Below are 23,426 nucleotides of genomic sequence, written 5' to 3' on the forward strand. Positions count from 1 at the left end.
CCCCTTCCTCTCCCCTCCCCTCCCTCTCCCCTCCCCTCCCCTCCCTCTCCCTCCCTCCCCTCCCTCTCCCCTCCCCTCCCTCTCCCCTCCCCACCCTCTCCCGTCCCCTCCCTCTCCCCTCCCATCCCTCCCCTCCCTCTCCCCCTCCCTCTCCCCCTTCCCTCCCTCCCTCTCCCCTCCCCTCCCTCTCCCCTCCCCTCCCTCTCCCCTCCCCCTCCCACTCCTCCCTCTCCCCTCCCTCCCCTCTCCCCCTCCCCTCCCTCTCCCATCCCCTCCCCCTCCCCCTCCCCCTCCCCTCCCCTTCCCCTCCCCTCCCTCTCCCCTCCCTCCCTCTCCCCTCCCCTCCCCTCCCCTCCCCCTCCCCCTCCCTGCCCCCTCCCCCTTCCACACCCCCTCCCCTCCCCTCCCCCCTCCCTCTCCCCCTCCCTCTCCCCCTCCCCTCCCCTCCCTCTCCCCTCCTTCTCCCTCTCCCTTCCCCTCCCTCTCCCCTCCCCTCCCTCTCCCCTTCCCTCCCTCTCCCCTCCCCTCCCTCTCCCCTCCCCTCCCCCTCCCCTCCATCTCCCCTCCCCTCCCCCCTCCCCTCCCTCTCCCCTCCCCCTCCCATCCCTCTCCCCCCTCCCCTCCCTCCCCCCTCCCTCTCCCCTCCCCTCCCTCTCCCCTCTCCCCTCCCCTCCCCCCCCTCCGACTCCCCTCCCCCTCCCTCCCCTCCCCCCTCCCCCCTCCCCTCCCTCCTCCCCTCCCTCTCCCCTCCCTCCTCCCCTCCCTCTCCCCTCCCTCTCCCCCTCCCCTCCCCCTCCCCTCTCCTCCCCTCCCTCTCTCCTCCCCTCCCTCTCTTCTCCCCTCCCTCTCTCCTCCCCTCCCTCTCTCCTTCCTCTCCCTCTCCCTCTCTCTCTCCCTCCCTCTCTCACTCCTCCCTCCCTCTCTCTCTCTCTCTCCTCCCTCCCTCTCCTTTTCTCTCTCTCCCCTCTCTCCCTCCCTCTCTCCCCTCTCTCCCTTCCTCTCTCCCTCCCTCTCTTCTTACTTTCCCTCCCTCTCTCGCTCAGCACGAACAACTGCAGAATTCTCTCTGGCTGAAGCACTTTCACACAGGTAGGAAGATGGTTTATTTAATCTTTTCTTGGCTTATAAATGTTTATTCAGGTTGGATTTATTTGTATAATATTTGTAGAAGTATAAATAAGGATTTATTGTCGAATTTAATGAGTTCCCTTCCCCTCCCCTTCCCCCCCACCTCGTTCTGGACGCCTAATTTGTAACCTGCGCCTGATTTTTTAATGTGTAGAACAGGTTTTTTCAGTTCTACAAAAATCTTCACTGGCGCCATTCTACTTTAGTTTGGAGTACATTTTCACTGTGGAAACTTTCAAATCAGGCGTCAGTGGCCGGACACGCCCCCTTTTGAAGAAAAAATTCTGTTCTAAACTAGAACTGTTCTACCTGACTAGAACTGCAGAAAAAAAAATGTGGAGAATTGCGATTTCTAAAATAGTCCGTTCTCCACCAGTTGCTCCTAAAAATCAGGCGCGAATCATGTGGAAACTTGGGCCCTATACATCAGCATTTGAATATAGAGCATTCTATAAAGAGCATTTCATTATTGAAACTCTAAGACTAACAATGGGCATAAGTTTAAAAAGAAAAGCAATGAAATGCAAGAAGAGTAGTCAAATAGACATTTTTCATCCAGATTTTAATGGAGTTGTGGGAGTATCATTGAAAGAGACAGTGTAAAGGGTTTCAAGAGACTATTCGATGCAATTTTTGAGAGAGAAGGGATTGAGGCAAATGCTAATAAGTTGGGTAGAGATATCATCAATCAAACCAGCCTTGTTGGACGTAATAGCCTTTTTCTGTTTCTCAAAATTATATCATTACCTTTAAAAGAGTATTTATAATGAACTGATCAAACACCAGTTATAAAAGTCCCAGAATCATTCGGCATGTATCATTGGAAAAGTGCAGATAGCTGATAATGAAAGTAATAGCACTATCAAAAAATAGCAGCATAGCTGCAGGTCCAAAGCTTTGACAAGTTCTTACAGGAAAATCTATCTTCACTGTCTTTCATTGCATCAACATCACTCCATTAAAAGCACTTTTGGTGGGTAAACATGACAGCGAGACCAAAATCACCGTGCAGCCCTTTTGACACCGTAATCCGGCGCACTGCGATCTTAAAGCAGGCCAGGACATAGGTGCCCAGTGTGTCTGCCTGAAACTGGCAGGGGCCTCATTAATTTATGCAAATTTTTGTCTTTTGATGCACGAAGGATCCCAGTGCAATTTTAATGCTGCTACAGCACGGTGCGTAAGGTCAGCCCATTGAAACCCAATGTAAAGTGTCCAAACAAGAAGTCCTTCAAGGGACCACTGGAGGTCATTCAGAAAATGCTCTCAGGTTCATTTTTTTTTTACTTTTTTTTAAATGAGGCTGGGGAAGGCAGTCAACAGGAAGGACTTCCACTCCCAGATTGTGGGACAATATAATATGGATCCCAATGTCAAAGCGATAATTTTCTGAAGTTGTCACAATGCGTTCATCCTTCAGAATGAGGCCCTTCCTTAGCTCCTGCCAGTCCCTCCCCCTCCTCCTAGTAATATATGCACCTGTGAGTATGCTCACAGCTTTGTTGAGCAGTTGAGTTAGGAGTGGCTTAGCCAGTCACGTGATGTTCACAAGACTCAATAAAACCCCAGCCAGTTGGATTCGGGGGATCCACGATGAGGCAGGTGGTTGTGAGCCTGATGGATGAATTGGTAATGTGTAGTGTGATTGTTAAACCTTTTGCTAATAAACCAACTAGCTCTTAATAGCAATGTGCTGTTATGAATTCTTAAGCAAAGAAACCATGAAGCAAATACATTACACTCATGATCAACATTAATGCTCCTCCTGCACCCCACAAAAATCATCCCATTCCCTTTCAGACCGTTCACCGCCCCCCTCCCCCACTGCAGTCGCCTAGCCCCTCTTTAAGGAACAACGAGCTGCTCAGCTCCACGGAGGAGTGGCCAGATTATACCCCCACCCTCCGATGTGCCTGTCAGGGTCCCCAGCCACATGGGCAGCTTGCCAATAATATTTTAATGAGACCTGACCTTGAAAATGGTTCAGGAGTCTGGCACAGTTCAGCGGAAGGCTGGTGGGCTCACCCTGCCCACTGTCCACCAGATAAACAGGCTCACTTGAAAAGCAACGCATTGTTTTGTAAAGATTGTGGAAAATCTGCATGTTTGGAACAATACATTTTGTGTATATATAATATATATATTTATATATAGGCTACTCTGAAAAGGCTGCAAGCTTATTCCTGCTCTAATTGTTGTATCTCTTGAATAAATAACCTTCTAAAAGGTTAAAACTGGATTTTGCGTAAAACCTCCTTTGTAGCTTAATCTAATCAGCAGCAGTAATTGCTATAATCATAAATGCCAGCGATTTCTGAGAGGACATTTGAAAATTGGACTGGTCATTTATTCAGCAAATCAAGAAAAAAAGTGAACTTTAAAAATATTTCATTTTCTTCATTGGAATTTTGTTGATATTCGGAAATATACGAGCACGTTGTTTTCTTATGTGTGAAGTAACTCTGGAAAAAGCATTGCATGTCAGTAACTTAATTGAAGCAGCTGCTTTGATGGGTCCAGCCTGGAGAAAAGCAACCACCACTGCACAAGCTGGGCCCACACTCGAGGGAGAGGGTAAGTCCTGCAAATTCCACAGTGTGGCTTTGCTAAATGTTAAGTACTGCCCGGGCTAGCCATGCTTCGGTTCATGGGGATGTCTCCGTCAGCTATGCTTCAGTTGATGCAATGTGCTATCATTCATCGTGGTCCTTCAAATGAGCCTGCTGCCTGCGCTGTGTGAGCCTACTCATCCACCCTGCCCCCTCCTCTGCTGCTAACCATTTTGCAGAACTTAAGACCAACCCTGACGAGGCTGAAGCCGATGCAGAAGAAGATTCAGACGCAGATGAGCCTGAAGAGGAGAACATCTTCCAATTCCACCTTCCGGGGTGAGGGGGAGGGGGAAGGGCAGGGAGAGGTGATGGATGAAGCCCCCACTGTTGTACTCACTCTGGAGGAGATGCAGGCGCTGTCCATTGAGGTGCCAGGCTCTTTCCTGAGTGATACGAGTGTTGGGACATTCCATGGTTTCTCACAGTCCGAGGTTGGGGATTCCAGTGGGATGCAGCAAGGCACACCCAGGGCTCCACCATCCGAGGCTGTGGGTCCCAGTGGGATGCAGTGAGCCACACCCAGGGTGAGGAGGGGTAGCAGAGCTCAACAGCACTCTGCTGAGGTGCAGGATCTAACAGATGTGGTTCTGATGATGGCAATGAGTGCGGATCATTCTTGGACACCATCAGTGGTGTGGGTGATGAGGTATCGGGACTGTTGGGAGAAGTAACAATACTCTCTCGAGAAATGGGAACACTCTCCGGGCACATGAGGGAGGGATTGTCGCAGGCAGCTGATATACTGTCGGGGAACATGAGGGAGGTAATGTCGCAGGTAGCTGATACACTGTTGTTGAACATGAGGGAAGGTATGTTGCAGGTAGTTGAGGGAGGGAATGTCAGAGTTAGCTGCTGCAATAAGGGATCACGCACCAGACCCCGCGGCCATTAACAGAATCAACTGCCACTCCCACTCCAATCCCTAGACCAGCCTCTGAAGAGGCCCAAGCTGAGCCTTCCACATTACCCGTTGCCCACGCCCCCAATCAAGAAGTGCGCATCACCTGAGATGCTCGAAAGAATAAGCTTGGTACCAACCCGAGAAACACTGCGCCACCACCTGTGGGCAAGGATGGAGTCACCAAGACCAAGCGCAGCGGGCGGTTGTAGAATAAAGTGGAGGAGAGATGGGTGTAGCCTTTTTTTGCTGTTGTTGTTATTATTGTTGTTACTGTTGTAACTTTTCTCAAATTAAAAGTTTTTAGTAAGTGATGTAAATTTACAGGTTTAAAAGTTTGTCAGTGATCTTAAAGTTTGTAAGTGATCTTAACTGAAAACTTTAAAGTTTGATACAATAATATTTTTATTAAAGTTAAGTTAAGTACAAACAAGTGTTAAACTTTTGAATAAATATATTTTAAATTATAACTGAATCATTTCCATTATTTGTTCCATTATTAACATAACTTTTTGATCTAAAGAAGAATCATTTCCATTATTTGTTCCATTAACACAACACAACATTGCGGAACGGGTCCAAACAGTAAACATGGTCCATTTGGATTAGTTGTCGCTGAGCCTTCAGGCAGCAAAGCGTTTACGGATGAGCTGCTGGCGCAAGGCTCGAGCAATCGTTAAAGGGGCACGACAGCCCACCCTCCTCCGCCGTCGTGCTCTGGGTTCAGGTAGTTGCATGACTTCCTCGTCCTCCTCCTGCTCCTTATCATCTGCATCTTTCTCCTCATCATCAGCCACTCTAACCTCAGGTGGGTCATCTACAACCAGCTGCTACTGTCTCATGATGGCTAAGTTATGCAGCATGCAGCACACAAAAGTGAACTGACCGACAATCTCGAGAGTATTGCAGGTAGCCTCTAGAATGGTCCAGGCATCTGAAATGTTGTTTCAAGATGCCATTGGTCCTCTCTATTATGCTGCGTGTCGCAATGTGTGACACGTTATATTCCCGGTCAGCTTGCATCCGGGTTATGCGTAGGGGCTTCATGAGCCAGGTGGTGAGGCCGTACCCTTTTTCTCCCAGCAGCCAGCTCTGCCCTTCTGGCTGCTGCTGTGACATGGCAGATATAGCGCTCTTGCATAGGATGAATGCATCATGGGTGCTCCCAGGGTATCTTGCATCAAATGACATGACACGATGGATGTCGTCACACACGAGCTGCACTTTAATGGAGTGGAAGCCTTTTCTGTTCCTGTACATCTCGGAATCCTCCAAAGGTGCTCGCAAGGCGATGTGGGTACAATCAATGCAGCCCTGTACCTTGGGGAAGCCAGCAATCCTGGAGAAGCCCACAGCCCTGTCACGCATTGCCTGGGCGGTCATGGGGAACTTCATGTGGTCACTCCTCCGGGCATATAGTGCAGCAGTCACCTGCTGAATGCAGATATGTGTTGCATGTTGAGAAATGGCGCATACATCCCCAGTTGTGGCCTGGAATGATCCAGATGCATAGAATGAAAGTACAGCAGTAACCTTCACTTCAACTGATGCTTCTAGGTTGCAGGTCTGCTTTTATTAACTCACAGATCTTGGTTACAACTTCTTTGTGGAAACGCAGCCATCTCACAGGTGCAGGTATGAATGCCTGTCTCGATATACCCGACATGGGTATGGCTTCCTACCCATCATCCTATGTGCTCTGAGGTTCCTCATGCAATGTCTTCGAATCAGTCGTCTCCTCCGCAGCACCATCATGCAGAAGGCTTTCACGAAGTATGGCATTGTCAATATTGCCCCCAAGAAGCTCAAAACAGCAGGACAAGGAGTTAAAGCTTCTCTGCTCTCTCTCTCCCCAAGGTCGACCACACCCTGGTCTGTGCATATGCAATTTGTTTGCTTAGAATGGGAAGCTAGGCATTCAAATGAGGACATTTGGGGCAATAAAGTCCAATGCAATTCTTTAATTTTAGATTTTTTTTCAAAGTACCACTCCACCACCGACTGAATGTCTCCTCACTGGGCTCGAGGTCAGCTGGCATAATTGCTCCCTCGCCTGGACACAGGGGCTTGGCAAACACCGCCACCCCCCGCCCCCCAGGCTCCTTTTGAAGCTGCTGCAGAGTGTAAGGCTTCTCATGCCTTCAGTTCGGCTTCCACCTCACCCCAGCTCCCACTGCCCCGAGCTTCTTTTGAAGCCAAGCCCCGAGCCCCTGTGTCCAGGTGAGAGAGCGATTCTGCCGGCTCGAGCCCAGTGAGGAGACGTTCGATGCTGGCGTGGCACTTTGAAAAAAATCCAAAATTAAAGAATTGCATTAGACTTCCATTTTCTGCGTTTTAAGTTTGAAAAATTAAGCTTCATGATGCATAGTTAATGTCTTCTTGACTCCCTCCAAAACTTTGCGTAAAAACGATGGTGTCTTTCTGCGCCAAGTTGTTAATGTGCGCTGGTTTTTCTTAAGTACCCAGAATGTTTTTTGGGAGTGGTCACATACGCCGTCCTAGCAAAAATGTAAGTTGGTCAAACTTCCATAAATCTGAAAAACTGGTGCAGACATCATGTTACGCCCCCTATGATGCAAAAAAATACTAACCTTAAAAAATCATAATTAACTGAGTTACACTAGTGCAGAAACTTTGTGGAAACTTGGAGATTTTAATTTAGACCAAAAAAACGGCGCAGATAACTGGGGAAAATTGAGTCCATTGTCTGTTGTACAAAGGCACACTTAACATTCAAACTTAACTGTAGCTTCTGTTGCTTCCAACACTAACACTGCTTGACTTCAAAACATTGAATTGAATATCAGTAGATATAATACAGAGGGATAACCGACAACTGTGAAGAGAATTAAGTAAAATTGCTTGTTGTTTTCATTCACCACTGTGCTCATCTGTTTTCTCCCCATAAAAGGGAGCTGACTTGATTAGCAATAACATAATACACTATTGTCCTTTAAAAATGGACAATTCCTCACTCTCTCCGTCCCTGGAGCTGCTGATTCTTGCTGAGGTATGTTTCCACTTGCACCTGCAACCCCTCTTGACCTTCCTACATTCTTCATGTGTGAGCCTCAACAATGTCTCCGGGTTTTCCGACTGTGAGGAGCACCACAGCCAACTCTGGTCTTTTCCTTCCCCGACAGCCAATTGCTTACTTTCCATCAAGGCTCTCTGAATAGTCAGTGATGGGAATGGTGAATGGTAGTTGATTTCTTTTGTTAACCTTTCGTAATTCGGGTGTCCTAGCTAAGATCACCTAAATCGCACAGACGAGGGATGGATCTGTGACCCACCCCACTGGTCTGTGTGGCGCAGTACTATTGGGGGAATGCATTAACCCACTGGTACTGTGAGATACATCCTGTAGTATCAATTTCTTTTTAAAAGTTTGAAGAATACTTTGTAATACTGCATATTAAAAAATACTAAGACAGTACAGGTTGAACCTCCCTTATCCAGAAATCCCTTATCCGAAACCACCCCTCGTCCAGAACCATTCCCGGCCGCTCTGACATGAACAAATTGAAGTCCTTCCTCGCTGCCGACTCCCACGATCTCTAGCCTGACCCCATGATCCACCGCCCCCTCTCCCCCCCCCACCCATGATCTCTCTGCCACACTCCCAGCCCCAAGCCAGCCAGCCCCGATATCCCCTTGCTCAGTATCCGTACCGTCCAATTTAACGTGATCACCCAAACAGGCCAGGTCCCGAGGGTTCTGGATAAGAGAGGTTCAATCTTTATTAACTTATGATATTTAATTGACCAGGAGTCAAAACAATGCAGTTTTTATTCTCCCTGCCTGTGAGGAAATTTGTTAAATTTACAAACAATTAATATGCCCAACAGTACAGACAAAATGGCACATGGTACATGGCTGAGTTATTATGGAACAATTTCATATCATTTTAAGGCATTCCCTGAAGTGAGCATATATCATTTCAGCTTAGTATCTTCATTTTCAGATCCCTCCCCTCTCTATTTCAGTAACCTCCTCTGCCATTCGATCCCCTTCCTGTATCCTCCTGTTCTCTGACTCTGGCCTTTTGTGCACTCCCCTTCCTTCACTCCATCACAATGTCTTCAGCCACTTTGGTCCATATCTCTGGGACTCCCTCTCTAAACCGCTTCACCTCTCTCTTTCTCCTCTTTTAAAACCTTCCCAAGAACCATTTTTTCAGCCAAGCTTTTTGTCACAACCATCCTCCCCGTCGACTCACACCAGTTCTAATTTCTCCTTCCATGACTTAGCATCTTCGTTTCTGATTTGTTTCCATTTGCCATCTTGAGCTGATTTTTTAAGTTAATGTTGCTATGTTAATGCAAGTTGTCAGTATCACTATCTCTGATAAATGCATGAAAAATAACAATGAAAGGTTGTTTTCCATTATAATTTGACATGCCATTCAACCTGGCAGAATTTAGTTAAATTCTTGACTTCATTAGTATAACCTTCAATAGGAATTTGATTGGACGGCTTTAATCCATTTTGATACACTGCATCCAGCAGACGGGTACCAATTCAGTGAATGAGGTAACCAGAATCCAGTTTGGGAAATTACAAATTTATATAATGGGATACAGACTGCTGTTTTTGTGATACAATTTTGTCCTTTTGGGGAAATGCAGGCAGAGCTCTACTCTATCTTAAGTGAATTATCCTAGTCCTCTACAAATGCTGTTCCTGGTTATTTTTCAGACGACATGGAATAGTGTGCATCATTGTAGATAGCTGAATTTAGCACTAACTTGTGCATGGGTTGAGTGTACATTGGGGACCTGCTTGTGTTTTAAACAGCCCTCAGCTGACCTTTATCAGTCTGGGAACATACCAAAATGTCAATATCAAGCTTGCACAATAATCTAAGCACTGTGAACTGATGTGGTAAGGGTGAATGGTAGCTATAACCACACTGTTCTATATTCCATATCTCACAAAGTTCCTCATCTATTACACAGATAACACCCTTTGATACGATAACATTTCCATTTCCTCTTAGTTTAATTTTTTATTCATTCTCGACATGTGGGCATCACTGGCAAGACTGGCATTTATTGTATTGCCCATCTCGGTTGCCCTGAGAAGGTGGCGGTGTGCCTTCTTTGTGAACCACTGGTGACGGTTTTGATACAACTGAGTGGCTTGCTAGGACACTTCAGAGGGCAATTAAGAGTCGACCACATTGCTGTGGGTCAGGAGAAACATATAAGTCAGACTCGGTAAGGATGGTTAGTTTCCATCCCTAAAGGGCATTAGTGAACCAGTTGGGCTTTCGTGACAACCAGACAGCTTCATGGTCACTTCTACTGATCCCAGCTCTTCTTATTTCTAGATTTAATTTTTCACTGAATTAAAATTCTCAAACTGCCATGGTGAGGTTTGAACTCGGGTTCTCAGGATTATTCATCCAGTGTTACCTCCCAAATGATGTTCAGTGGGTTTTTTTCAGTCACAAAATATTCTGAAGGCAATTGCAGATTGCTAAACTAGTTAACTTCAGTAGGTGGATACAGAAGTGTTTGCCAATGTTTAAATGACAATGTAAACTCAATGTAATTAGCAGAGTAACCCTTTAAGTAAACAGATTTATGAAAATATATTAATTGCAACAGAATTCTCAATGTTGCTCTAGGACATTTGCGCATGACACATGTAGAGTTCTGTTGGGTACATTCATGATAAACCTGAGCACATAAAAAATGAGTTATGGATCCGGAAGTGGCAACTATGTCCTGAATCCTGATACGAGACTCCTACCTGTCAGGCCACAGTATTTGTTCTACTTGTACTGTGGTTATGGCTGACTCTCCCAGTAGGGGGCAGAAGGAAAATCAGAGGCCAAAGACACATGCAGCTGGGAATTCACGGTGTCCTATGAGGAGGCTGCATTTCTGCCACTCAGGTGCAGGGTTCTGAGTAAGTGACTGACCAAAAGTACCCTTGTAAAGATAATATCTGCTTGAACACTGGCATTAAAATGTAAATCTAAATTTCAAATAGTACTTTAAAGATGCAGGATGCATATTTGCTGTTTAGAACACAAAAAAATTTGACACAAATTTTGAAAGCTGATACCAGTAAAGGAGTTTTTCTGAAGATCTTTCTGCTCTGCTTTGAAGCCACTGCAAAACTCACATTCGGATTTCAGCCATTATGATCAATCTGAGATAATTGTTGCCCAACACTCTGCATATCATACTAAGAAAGAAATGTTTCCTACTGAGAGAGAGCAAGATTTCTTGCTTAGAAGTGGCAAGGCTTGTGGATGCATTGGTTGTAATTTACCAAAATTCCCTGGGCGGTCCCAGCAGATTGGAAAACTGCAAATGTAATGCCCCTATTTAAAAAAGGAGGCAGACAAAAAGCAGGGAACTATAGACCAGTTAGCCTAACATCTGTGGTTGGGAAGATGTTGGAGTCCATTATTAAAGAAGCAGTAGCAGGACATTTGGAAACTTCGGTCAGGCAGAGTCAGCATGGATTTATGAAGGGGAAGTCATGTTTGACAAATTTGCTGGAGTTCTTTGAGGATATAACGAACAGGGTGGATAAAGGGGAACCAGTGGAGGTGGTGTATTTGGACTTCCTGAAGGCATTTGACAAGGTGCCACGTAAAAGGTTACTGCACAAGATAAAAGTTCATGGGGTTGGGGGTAATATATTAGCATGGATAGAGGATTGGCTAACAAACAGAAAACAGAGACTTGGGATAAATGGTTCATTCTCTGGTTGGCAATCAGTAATCAATGGTGTGCCGCAGGGATCAATGCTGGGACCCCAACTATTTACAATCTATATTAACGACTTGGAGGAAGGGACCGAGTGTAATGTAGCCAAGTTTGCCGATGATACAAAGGTGGGAGGAAAAGCAATGTGTGAGGAGGACACAAAATCTGCAAAAGGACATAGACAGGCTAAGTGAGTAGGCAACAATTTGGCAGATGGCATATAATGTCGGAAAATGTGAGGTCATGCATTTTGGCAGAAAAAATCAAAGAGCAAGTTATTATTTAAATGGAGAAAGATTGCAAAGTGCTGCAGTACAGCGGGACCTGGGGGTACTTGTGCATGAAACACAAAAGATGCAGGTACAGCAAGTGATCAGGAAGGCCAATGGTATCTTGGCCTTTATTGCAAAGAGGATGGAGTATAAAAGCAGGGAAGTCTTGCTGCAGTTGTACAGGATATTGGTGAGGCCGCACCTGGAATACTGCGTGCAGTTTTGGTTTCCATATTTACGAAAGAATATACTTGCTTTGGAGGCAGTTCAGAGAGGGTTCACTAGGTTGATTCCGGAGATGAGGGAGTTGACTTATGAGGAAAGGTTGAGTAGGTTGGGCCTCTACTCATTGGAATTCAGAAGAATGAGAGGTGATCTTATCGAAACATATAAGATTATGAGGGGGCTTGAAAAGATGGATGCAGAGAGGATGTTTCCACTACTATCAATTTTTTTCATAGCATTAACTAGAAGTCAATAGAGATAACATTTCAAAAGTTCAATAAGATATGGCAGTTTATAACCCAGTTTTTGTAGTTTAGTATTTATTAAAAACATGTTTTGTCTTGTACTATACAGTTTAAAAAAAACATGGGATATAATCTGTACACACATACATACATTCATCGGACAATGGACAGAAAAAGACCCACTGGTCCTTCCAGCTTGTCCCACACAACTGCAGTGCCTTGTGGATCACTATATATATATATATCTATATGTTGGGGTATAAGGAAGACTTCTCTTGCTCGAGGTGGACTCCCTGATATAAGGAATCGACACCCGCCCTCTCGTATAGCGACCATGGAATCACTTTTACATATACTCCACACCCCACCGCACCCCTGAAATCTATGTAATCGTCTGGGAGAGGTGAGAGAACAGATGAAAACTCAGGCCTGTTACAGGACAAAAATCTGCAACATTCCTCTCCAACCGCTTTAGGTGATCAAAACTAGACCAGGAGACCTCTCTGGCCCTGATTAATTATGAGGTGATCTCCGCCCCAGCCAGAAACCAGTCCAGCTCTCGCTTGTAGGAATTTAGTGAATCTGTTTTCTCAAGCCGGCAGCCCGCTCCACTCAATGAACTGTCAAAGGACAAAGAGTTGATTGATTAAAATTTAACAGGGTGTCATTTCTATGAGTTCACTTCATAGCATGATATATTGGAACAAAAGAGAGGAAGGTAAAAGCAAGTTTATATTGTATGAAAATAAATGTTTGTTACCAGTATGTAGTTCCAAAGAATATTACAGTACCTGTTTATGAATTTACTCATTGATATTCCCATTTCTTGCTACAGTGAATGCATTTGTGATTCCTTTTTTTAGTGTTCGTAGGGCATGCCATTACATTGTCAATCTACGATATTTTGAGATGTGTATCCTGCTAGTGATAGCCATGAGCAGCATAGCACTGGCAGCGGAGGATCCTGTACAAGCAGATGCACCAAGAAATAATGTAAGTTGGTGAAGCAACTAATTAACAACAATTAATAACTTATTATAAAGTATCACAGTAATATCTCAAGAAACCAGTTCAACAACAACAACTTGCATTTATATAGTGCCTTTAATGCAATAAAACGTCCCATGGCGCTTCACAGGCATGTTATCGAAAACAAAATTTGACACCGAACCACATAAGATGTTAGGGCAGATGACCAAAAGCTTGTTCAAAGAGGTATGTTTTAAGGAGCATCTTAAAGGAGGAAAGAGAGAGTGGGACAGGTTTAGGGAAGGAATTCTAGAGTTCAGCTGCAAATTCTCTTAAAACATGTCCTAATAAAAAGGAACTGTAACATTAGATCCACAGGATAAAGTCTAATTTGTCCTCAAATCCTCAGAAGAATCATAAATTTGGTATTGGTACATCAATTTTCCTGCTTATTTGTAAATAGCATTTGGGTTGACTGTGCAAAATGCTGGGATAATACTTGGATTTGAATTTAATGGAAGCAGTAACTCTGTAACTCAGTGAGACCAGTGACAGGGGTCTATAATCTAATTATAGCGGGGATAGTGAAATATTTATTCATATTACAGTTAAACACATTAGAACAGTAGCTCTATTTGCTCAACAATAACTTTGCTTTGCCTGCTTTGGTAATATTGTCACATGATGGTCTAGCATTTCTGCTAAAACCAGCGCAATTCGCCTGAAATCGGCCAAACCAACATAAAATAACGGGGCTAAAATGCCAGTCGGAGGCTTCCTTCGGATGAACACCTTCGACCCAAAACTTTTTTGAGAAAGTACTTGGTGGTCCCCGGAGGTGCCTTCAATTCTGGTCGGAGGCCTTCATTCGATGTGCAGCGTATGGGACGAGGACTTCCCCATACGCACGAAAAAGCTGGAGTCACATGGGCCTGGCCCACCAATCACTCTTCTCATTGATGATAATGGGAACTCCGTTTTTACGAGTTCCCATTATTAGTAATGAGAATAAACCCCTAAGACAGGAAACACAACATAATAAATAAATAAAGTACCTCACATATTTAAAATGAATTGAAATTAAAGTTAATTAAATGTTTGAATTTTTTTTTATGTGTTCTAATGTGGTTTAAAATAAACTTACCTTAATGGATAGGGTTTTTAATATAAAAATGTGTTTTTAAATTTAATTTTTATATGTTTTAAAATTCTTACGCTGGTAAAAGTAGGCTATGCGCCTGTTTTCACCAGTAAGAGTTTGAAGGACATTTGCTGGGCACGAGTTGGGCAAATAGCCCAATCTCGGTCATGCGGATGTCATTCTCCCGGGGATGCAGAGGATCCATCAAGAGAAATCTCGACCGATCAGGAAGGCCGGTTTTCTGTGCATGCACATCGTGCCCCGAGAACTGACTCTTGCCAGGCCTCGCTGGGTCCATGCGCACTTCGTACCGACCCCGTGAGGCTGGAATTTGAACCCCATTATGAAATTTTAAGCCCAGGTTATGTAAAGCCTAACTCGAGTTTCCACGATCTTTAAGGTTGGTTTAAAAAACATTGTGCTGGAAGCCGGCCCCGCCGACAAAACTCTCCCAGGTCGATGATAATGAGCATGGTGAGGTTCCACCATTTGCAATCATTCGAGGAGGCCCTTAAAATTAATCTTGTTTTTTTTGTGTGCAAAGGCACTATTAGGCATGTTCTAAATGTTTTTTTTTTTAACTAAGGACCTGAATAGTGGACAACAATAAAATTAGTAAGTGGTTCAGTATAGTTTTTTAAAAGTCATTTTCAGTAATTTAAAATCAAATTACACATGGGCGGTGGACAAGACACTCTTATTAAAAATGTTTAATTTTTGCAATAAGCCCATTTTCAACTGAATTAATAAAACCAGGTTACTACTCTTAAATATATAATGAATGCTTTTTAATGCAAGGGGGAAAAAAAGCAATTATGCTGCCCGCTTGTGCTGTTTCATGGATGATTTTACCTTTGTTTTTATGCGAACAAGTTTGAATGGAAACTAGAACCATAAGTTCACTTCGGAAAACCAGCACAATTTCAAGTGTAATTTGCGCCCATATTGCCGATTGTGCCTTACCCCGATATAATTGAACATGGCTCCTATTGTTCCTGGCTGTATTTCCAAGCTTCTGTAATGTTTTCCAGTTCTAGCCAGTGGTTCCTACAATACTCTACAATTATATCTTACTGAAGTAAATAATGAAGCAGCTTTTATGAATATAACTAAAAAAATTACTATAAATTTGTATTGGAAAATGGTTAACATTTTTGCAATACCATGTCCCATGCCTAAAAGCGCTTGCATAAATCTATGGCTAATTAAAATAGGAAAATGTGAGCAGTTTCTTAAAATAAAGATATTGTTAGTGTGTGGCCAATCTGAAGCAAGACTGGGTAGTCGATATGTGGAATGAGTCTTTTTATGAAGGGTACTGTCGTGTTAATTAACTCCTTAAAAAATGAGCTGGAGGCATAGCTGATTAAGAAAGGGACTGCACAATCCATGGATAAATATAGACATTTGAGGATCAAATGCTCTGTGAATCCCTGTGGCTCCAATCCTGTTGGGACCATGGAATTACCACCTGTAGACTGCAACCAGAAGGGTTGAAGAATATTGATGATTAAGATGCCGTTATTGGCTGGATATTTTGCTTGATTACAACTGGGGTTCAGAGAGAACTTTCAGTTCGATAAGAACATAAGAAATAGGAGCAGGAGTAGGCCATACGGCTCCTCGAGCCTGCTCCGCCATTCAGTAAGATCGTGGCTGATCTGACCATGGACTCAGCTCCACTTCCCTGCCCGCTCCCATAACCCCTTATCCCCTTATCGTTTAAGAAATTGTTTATTTCTGTCTTAAATTTATTCAATGTCCCAGCTTCCACAGCTCTCTGAGGCAGCGAATTCCACAGATTCACAACCCTCTGAGAGAAGAAATTTCTCCTCATCTCAGTTCTAAATGGACAGCCCATTATTCTAAGATCATGCCCTCTAGTTCTAGTCTCCCCACCAGTGGAAACATCCTCTCTGCATCCACCTTGTCAAGCCCACTCATAATCTTATACATTTCGATAAGATCACCTCTCATTCTTCTGAATTCCAATGAGGCCCAACCTACTCAACCTTTCCTCATAATTCAACCCCCTCATCCCCAGAATCAACCTAGTGAACCTTCTCTGAGCTGCCTCCAAAACAAGCACATCCTTTCGTAAATATGGAAACCAAAACTGCACGCAGTATTCCAGGTGTGGCCTCACCAATACCCTGTACAGCTGTAACAAGACTTCCCTGCTTTTATACTCCATGCCCTTTGCAATAAAAGCCAAGATTCCATTGGCCTTCCTGATCACTTGCTGTACCTGCATACTATCCTTCTGTGTTTCATGCATAAGTACCCCCATGTCCCGCTGTACTGCAGCACTTTGCAATCTTTCTCCATTTAAATAATAACTTGCTTTTTGATTTTTTTTCTGCCAAAGTGCATGACCTCACACTTTCCAACATTATACTCCATCTGCCAAATTTTTGTCCACTCACTTAGCCTGTCTATGTCCTTTTGCAGCTTTTTTATGTCCTCACACATTGCTTTTCCTTCCATCTTTGTATCATCAGCAAACTTGGCTACGTTACACTCAGTGCTTTCTTCCAAGTCGTTAATATAGATTGTAAATAGTTGGGGTCCCAGCATTGACCCCTGCGGCACCCCACTCATTACTGATTGCCAACCAGAAAATGAACCATTTATCCCAAGTCTCTGTTTTCTGTTTGTTTGCCAATCTTCTATCCATGCTAATATATTACCCCCAACCCCATGAACTTTTATCTTGTGCAGTAACCTTTTACGTGGCACCATGTCAAATGCCTTCTGGAAGTCCAAATACACCACATCCACTGGTTCCCCTTTATCCACCCTGTTCGTTACATCCTCAAAGATATTTTACTTGTGATTATTCTCTTCCCTCAGAAGATTAAATAACTTGGGGAAAGTGTACAATAGTGTAAGTCAGACATGATGTCGATTCTAACCTAAGTAAAGTCAAATTAGACGGGATGTAAAACAGGCGGCCGATCTGATCTGGTCAGCCTCCTGTTGGGTGGGTTAGATTCTGATCACCCCCCATAGTCTTTCCGAAGGAGCAGACTCGATCGCCGAATTACCTCTGGAGTTTAAAAAATTTGGCTTTAGTATTATTAACTGAAAGTACACGTTATCATAATTAGCCAAATTCTGGTTGCCTGTAATTGAGGTTACCTAGACAATGGGTGAAGGTGTTTGTTAACTTGCAATCTGTTACAACAATAGCTGTTTTAGCGCTGAGCTTTTTTCTGTTATTTAACGCCCCACCTCCGTATTTTTTTTCTCATTTCTGAAGACACTGCCTGAATGAATGGCAAACATTGAGACTGACTCTTCAAATCTTTTGTCCATCTTTTGTCTTTTTCACCTGTTTATGTTTTCCCTGTTTTCATTCTTCTCTCTTAAATATTTCTGTAATCAGCAGAGATTGCACATCAAGAGATTGATGTGCAAAATCAAAGCACATGGTATTGGGGGTAATGTACTGACGTGGATAGAGAACTGGTTGGCAGACAGGAAGCAGAGAGTTGGGATAAACGGGTCCTTTTCAGAATGGCAGAATGTGACTAGTGGGGTGCCGCAGGGCTCAGTGCTGGGACCACAGCACTTTACAATACACATTAATGATTTAGATGAAGGAATTGAGTGTAATATCTCCAAGTTTGCAGATGACACTAAACTGGGTGGCGGTATAAGCTGTGAGGGGGACGCTAAGAGGCTGCAGGGTGACTTGGACAGGTTAGATGAGTGGGCAAAGGCATGGCAGATGCAGTATAATGTGGGTAAATGTAAGGATATCCACTTTGGGGGGAAAAACACAAAGGCAGAATATTATCTGAATGGCCGCAAATTAGGAAAGGGGGAGGTGCAACAAGACCTGAGTGTCATGGTTCATCAGTCATTGAAAGTTGGCATGCAGGTACAGCAGGCGGTGAAGAAGGAAAATGGTATGTTGGCCTTCATAGCTAGGGGATTGGAATATAGGAGCAGGAAGGTCTTACTACAGTTGTACAGGGCCTTGGTAAGGCCTCACCTGGAATATTGGTCTCCTAATCTGAGGAAGGACGTTCTTGTTATTGAGGGAGTGCAGCGAAGGTTCACCAGACTGATTCCTGGGATGGCGGGACTGACATATGAGGAGTGACTGGATCAACTGGGCCTTTATACACTGGAGTTTAGAAGGATGAGAGGGTATCTCATAGAAACTTATAAGATTCTGACGGGTCTGGACAGGTTAGATGCGGGAAGAATGTTCCCGATGATGGGGAAGTCCAGAACTTAGGATAAGAGGTAGGCCATTTAGGACTGAGATGAGGAGAAACTTCTTCACTCAGAGAGTTGTTAACCTGTGGAATTCCCTGCCGCAGAGAGTTGTTGATGCCAGTTCATTGGATATATTCAAGAGGGAATTAGATATGGCCCTTACGGCTAAGGGAATCAAGGGGTATGGAGAGAAAGCAGGAAAGAGATACTGAGGGAATGATCAGCCATGATCTTATTGAATGGTGGTGCAGGCTCGAAGGGCCGAATGGCCTACTCCTGCACTATTTTCTATTTTTGCTGACTTGCATGGACGTATCATATCAATTACTAATGCAAGACTGAAATTGATTATTTGAAGCACCAAGCGACAGGGCAAAATGGACTTTGAAAATAGCGGAATTATACACTGTCAATTCTAAATAAGAATTATTTCTTGCTGCAGGTTCTAAAATATCTGGATTACGTGTTCACTGGGGTCTTTACATTTGAAATGGTGATAAAGGTAAACATTCCTACTGGTTTCTTCATAAATTCAATGCATGAAGTGTATTATTTGTAAAAGAGGTCGGCATTTAATTATATTTTGTAATCACTGGCTGGAATAAACAATTTGAAATCAATATTGTTTTGTGATTAATGAGGGCAGCTGTTTGTTGCATGAGGCTTAAAGATCTGGTTCTTTGCAGTTAATGAGTCGTGCACTGTGATGAATTTGTGTATCAGGCACAAGTAAATTACCTAAAACTGGAAATTTGAATATTTTTGTTCAAAAGCATGTATTTTAGAAATTGATTCATTATTGTGTGCTGTGAATTACTCAACACTTTGTTTATTTCCTTTGATTTTTGAACATCTCTTCAAAAATTCCTGTTGTATGTTTTAATTTTAAAACTGCTGTGAAACTGGGAGAATCAAAGGATGCTCTGACATTCTTGCTGAATGCATATAAGCACCTGCTTCATAGTCTTTTGGTAAAGCTTCACAAACCTGTAATGATTTTACAGTATTGGAGAATGAATCCATAGGCCTAGAAATTAGTTGGCGCCATGCCCGTTTTACAGGGGTAAAATGGGTGCCTAAGTGATCAAGGGATCAGAGGCTCCAACATTGCATTGGAGAATCTGGGTGCCCTCTTCCAACCATTGATTTCTGATCTGGGACATTTCTCTTTTTGTCAGAGTACACCTCCACTTTAAGAAGTGTTGGTTGCCTTTAAGTGGTGTCAAAGACACCCGATTTCCTGTCACCCCACAAACTGGCCTTCAGCCAATGATTAGCCTGAATTATTATGATATTCCAGCACCAATTTAAAGTGGTCCCTGAGGCCACATGAACAGGCGCAAACGACAACGCACCCCATCTCCTGCACACCCTTTTTCGAGTGCAGTCGGATTTCCAGGCCACAGTCTTTAAGATCCACAAAAGCTTTTGCAACAAAGGAAAGTGTTGTGTTTTTCAAATTTACGTATTGATTTAACTTGACCTCATTTCCTTTCATAAGATGATTAATTTAGGCCTGTTACTGCATCCTGGCTCTTATTTCCGAGACCTTTGGAACATTCTGGATTTCATTGTCGTCAGTGGAGCGCTTGTGGCTTTTGCTTTTACGTGAGTAGCACCTGTTCATTTTAGTGTTCCAAGTTCGCTTGTTATCTGTTTTAACCCTTGTATACTACAAGTTAATTGAAAATATCGTTTGCATCTCACAGATTTAATACTGCTCAATTGAATTATTCCAATGTATTCGGTTTATGTTGGGCTCAGAAAATGTTTGACATTATTTTATTTATTTGGCTCTTAATATGTTCATGTCTACCCTGTTTTGTTCAATGAATCAAAGAAGTCAAGTTGACGGAAATCATCAGCCATAATAGGGAGAATTGTAACTCCCGGCTGGTTGGCCGGCAGAACACATGGGCATGGTGCCCAGGAGGTGCCGCCAGAAGACTGGGCTCGTAAACATAACTGCAATGAGCTGCCCAAACTGGCCATCCAACGGCAGCTACCTGGGTGCTGGCCAGTTTGTCCCACACGTCTGCTCTTTCCCCATTGACTGCCAATTTTCTTTCCTTGTATGTTTTTATCCAATTCCCTTCTGAAACATTATTATTGAATTTGCTTCCACCACCCTTTCAGGCAGAGCATTCTAGATCATAACAACTCGCTGTGGAATAAAAATCTCCTCATCTCCCCGCTGGTTCCTTTATCAATGACCTTAAATCTGGGTCCTCTGGTTACCGGCCCTCCTGCCAGTGGAAACAGTTTTGCTCTATTTACTCTGTTAAAACACCTCTATTAAGTCTCCCTTCACTGCTCTAAAGAGAACAATCCCAGTTTCTCTAATCTCGCCACATAATTGAAGTCCTCATCCCTGCTATGGGATGCCACTTACCAAGAGTGGTAAGCAATGATCCCTCTAATTTCCTTTCTCCTGCACGGAAATTTGCTGCGCAGCTGCACATGCATGGTATCTCTGACAGCGGAGGCAGCTGGGGGCGGTCTGCGTGGGATCTCGCGATTGACGCACAGCCGCCCACTTTAGGGAGAACATTGGTGGTAAGTGTACTGCTTAGATATTAACTCCCATTCCAACCAGGTGGAGGGAGTTAAAATCCCCCTTATTTTTTCGGCAGTAACAGTTTATTTGTTTTTATTTCAAACTTCATATTGTTAATAGAGTGCAACCAAATTAATTTATTCATTAAGGGATCCAAGTTTTGTTTCTAATCCATTTTCAGTGTAAGGGCCAGTACTCAGGTTGGGTTCATTATGTGTTAAAATGCATTACCGGCACTTAGTCAGCAAAACAAGACCAAAGAGACAAGGTAGCAAATAGCCCAAACGTCCTGCCCAACAACTTCCTTCACTGTGGAAAAACATTGCCAAAAGACCCAATGCATTAAACCACATTTCTGCAAATACCACGGACAAAATACCCAAGTGCTTGACAATATGAGACTCTGAAAAATCAGTAAAAGAATCATTTGGACAGAGCAACCTGGTGGTTAATACTCATCATGATGCCTGCAAAAGGCAAGGAAGAGTCTGAAAACAGCACAAAACTGCCAATACACTCTACATTATATATCAAAATAAATGGATACATAGGAGTGATTCCAGGGCTGTGATCTCATCTTTGATTTTAGAAGATAATTACAAACCACTTGATCTTTGCCTGTGGAATTTATGACAGCATCTTATTAGATTGCTACCTTGAAATCTGCGAAAATCCATTGTTCTCCACATATAGGGCCCAAATTTCCCCGTGAATTGCACCGTTTTTTTGGGTGCAACTTGATTTTTCTGGCATAGCTTTTTAGTTGCAAATATGGCCATTTTAATTTGCGCCAGTGTAAGTGAGTTAGTTAGGTTTTTGGTTAGGTCAGTTTTTTTTTCAAAAGGAGGCGTTCCCAGCCACTTATACCATTTATACCAATTTGGCCAGAAAAATTTTGTACTAAACTAACTTAGGGCAGCGTATGTGCCCACTTTTGTCCGCACAGAAAGACCTTACTTACAGTTAAGGAATTGGCGCAAGTAACTCCATTTAAAGCACCACCAAGCACCAAACAAAGCACAAAAAGTAATAAGCAATTAATTAACAAATAGCACCTAAAGCACCAAGACCAAAGTAATAAGCAATCAATAAATAACAAATAAAAAAATAGAAGGAATCCTGCACCTAAAGCACCAAAATCAATCAGTAAATAACAAATAAAAAATAGAACTCCTACCTTAGGGAACAGAGCGGGCCGCCGATGAGGGAGCCCATTCGGCCAGGGCTAGAGACGGTGTGCTTCGGCCTCTCCCACACAGCCTGTAGCGTGCGTTTGCAGAAACGGCCTCCAGAAGCTACTGCGCATGCGCGCGCACTCTAGCGTGCATGTGCAGAGGTCCCGGCACTGTTTTCAGCGCCGGGACCTAGCTCCGCCCCCCGCTCTTTCTTCTGCGCCACGCCAGCTCCACAGACGGCCCGAGAATCAGCCATGATCGCACGGATTTTTTTTTTGCGCTGCTTCTGATGTAAAATGTCGGCGGGGGCCTCGGAGGTGTGCCGAAAAAACCAGAGGGCCAAATTTGGGCCCATAAAAACGGCAAAATTTCCTGACACAGCCGATCTATGAAGTATGAAAAGTTAACTGCCAGGTCCTGTCTTTATATTACTGGGTGTTGAATACATCCGTTGATATGTAAGGAGCTGAGTTATAATCCTGAGCTTTCAATTTCCATTGAAAAACACTGAAAACAGAAGCTTGTGCAACAGTCTGAAGCACATCTAATATTATTTCAATAACTCAAAATGCTTACGCAGACTCCACTTCTTGTTATGTCACCTGTAATGCATCATCATCATATCTTGCCACATTTTAACAAGTAACAGGAACGCTAAATGTCGGAACTATCAAAGCTGCCACTTATCATTGAGACATTATGCAAAATAAATAGACACAATTATCTTTGAAATGTATGAAACCTGTACGGAAGGGCAAAGTTAGGACAGTACCAAGTTGCAAAGCATAGAAGAGGTAACTCATGAACTAGTGATTAGATGATGCTACGCTTGAGTTTGAAATATCTGTAGATTGTGGGAGAAGGTGAACGCTGAGAAAGGTAATAGCTTCCACAATTTTGAGGTCGTGGGAAAGAATGAGTGAGAGGACTGTGCTATGAGTTAGCATGTAATGATTCGCTTGTTGTACTGCAAGAGGAGTGGAGGTTGTGAGCATTGAGGATACTTCATCTGAACAAAGTTGATGAACATGGAGTGGAATCACCGCTAAAAGAATGGATGATGGGTGAAGGAGATCAGTGATATGGGGAAGGAACCCAGAGAGGCGTGAGAGGGAACAGAGCCTTTGGGAACCTTTGAGTTGATGGCAAAACAGTCAGATGATATGGTAACTGATTTTGTCATGGCATGCCTTCCTGCGACAAATCACTAAATGCAGCACTCACCACAGTGCTATCCTGTTCCTAT

General features: G+C 43.6%; 1 protein-coding gene across 1 annotated transcript in view; it reads left to right on the forward strand.

Moving 5' to 3' along the window:
* LOC139232507 (probable voltage-dependent N-type calcium channel subunit alpha-1B) overlaps positions 1-23,426 on the forward strand; it is a 958,198-nt gene that overhangs the window by 772,176 nt on the left and 162,596 nt on the right. Inside the window, exons 25-27 of the mRNA XM_070862825.1 lie at positions 12,972-13,101; positions 18,891-18,950; positions 19,950-20,056. Of these exons, the coding sequence (XP_070718926.1) occupies positions 12,972-13,101; positions 18,891-18,950; positions 19,950-20,056 (297 nt within the window). The remainder of the gene's footprint in view (positions 1-12,971; positions 13,102-18,890; positions 18,951-19,949; positions 20,057-23,426) is intronic.

The sequence above is a fragment of the Pristiophorus japonicus genome, chromosome 20 (genome assembly GCF_044704955.1).
Source record: "Pristiophorus japonicus isolate sPriJap1 chromosome 20, sPriJap1.hap1, whole genome shotgun sequence".
NCBI classification, from domain to species: domain Eukaryota; kingdom Metazoa; phylum Chordata; class Chondrichthyes; family Pristiophoridae; genus Pristiophorus; species Pristiophorus japonicus.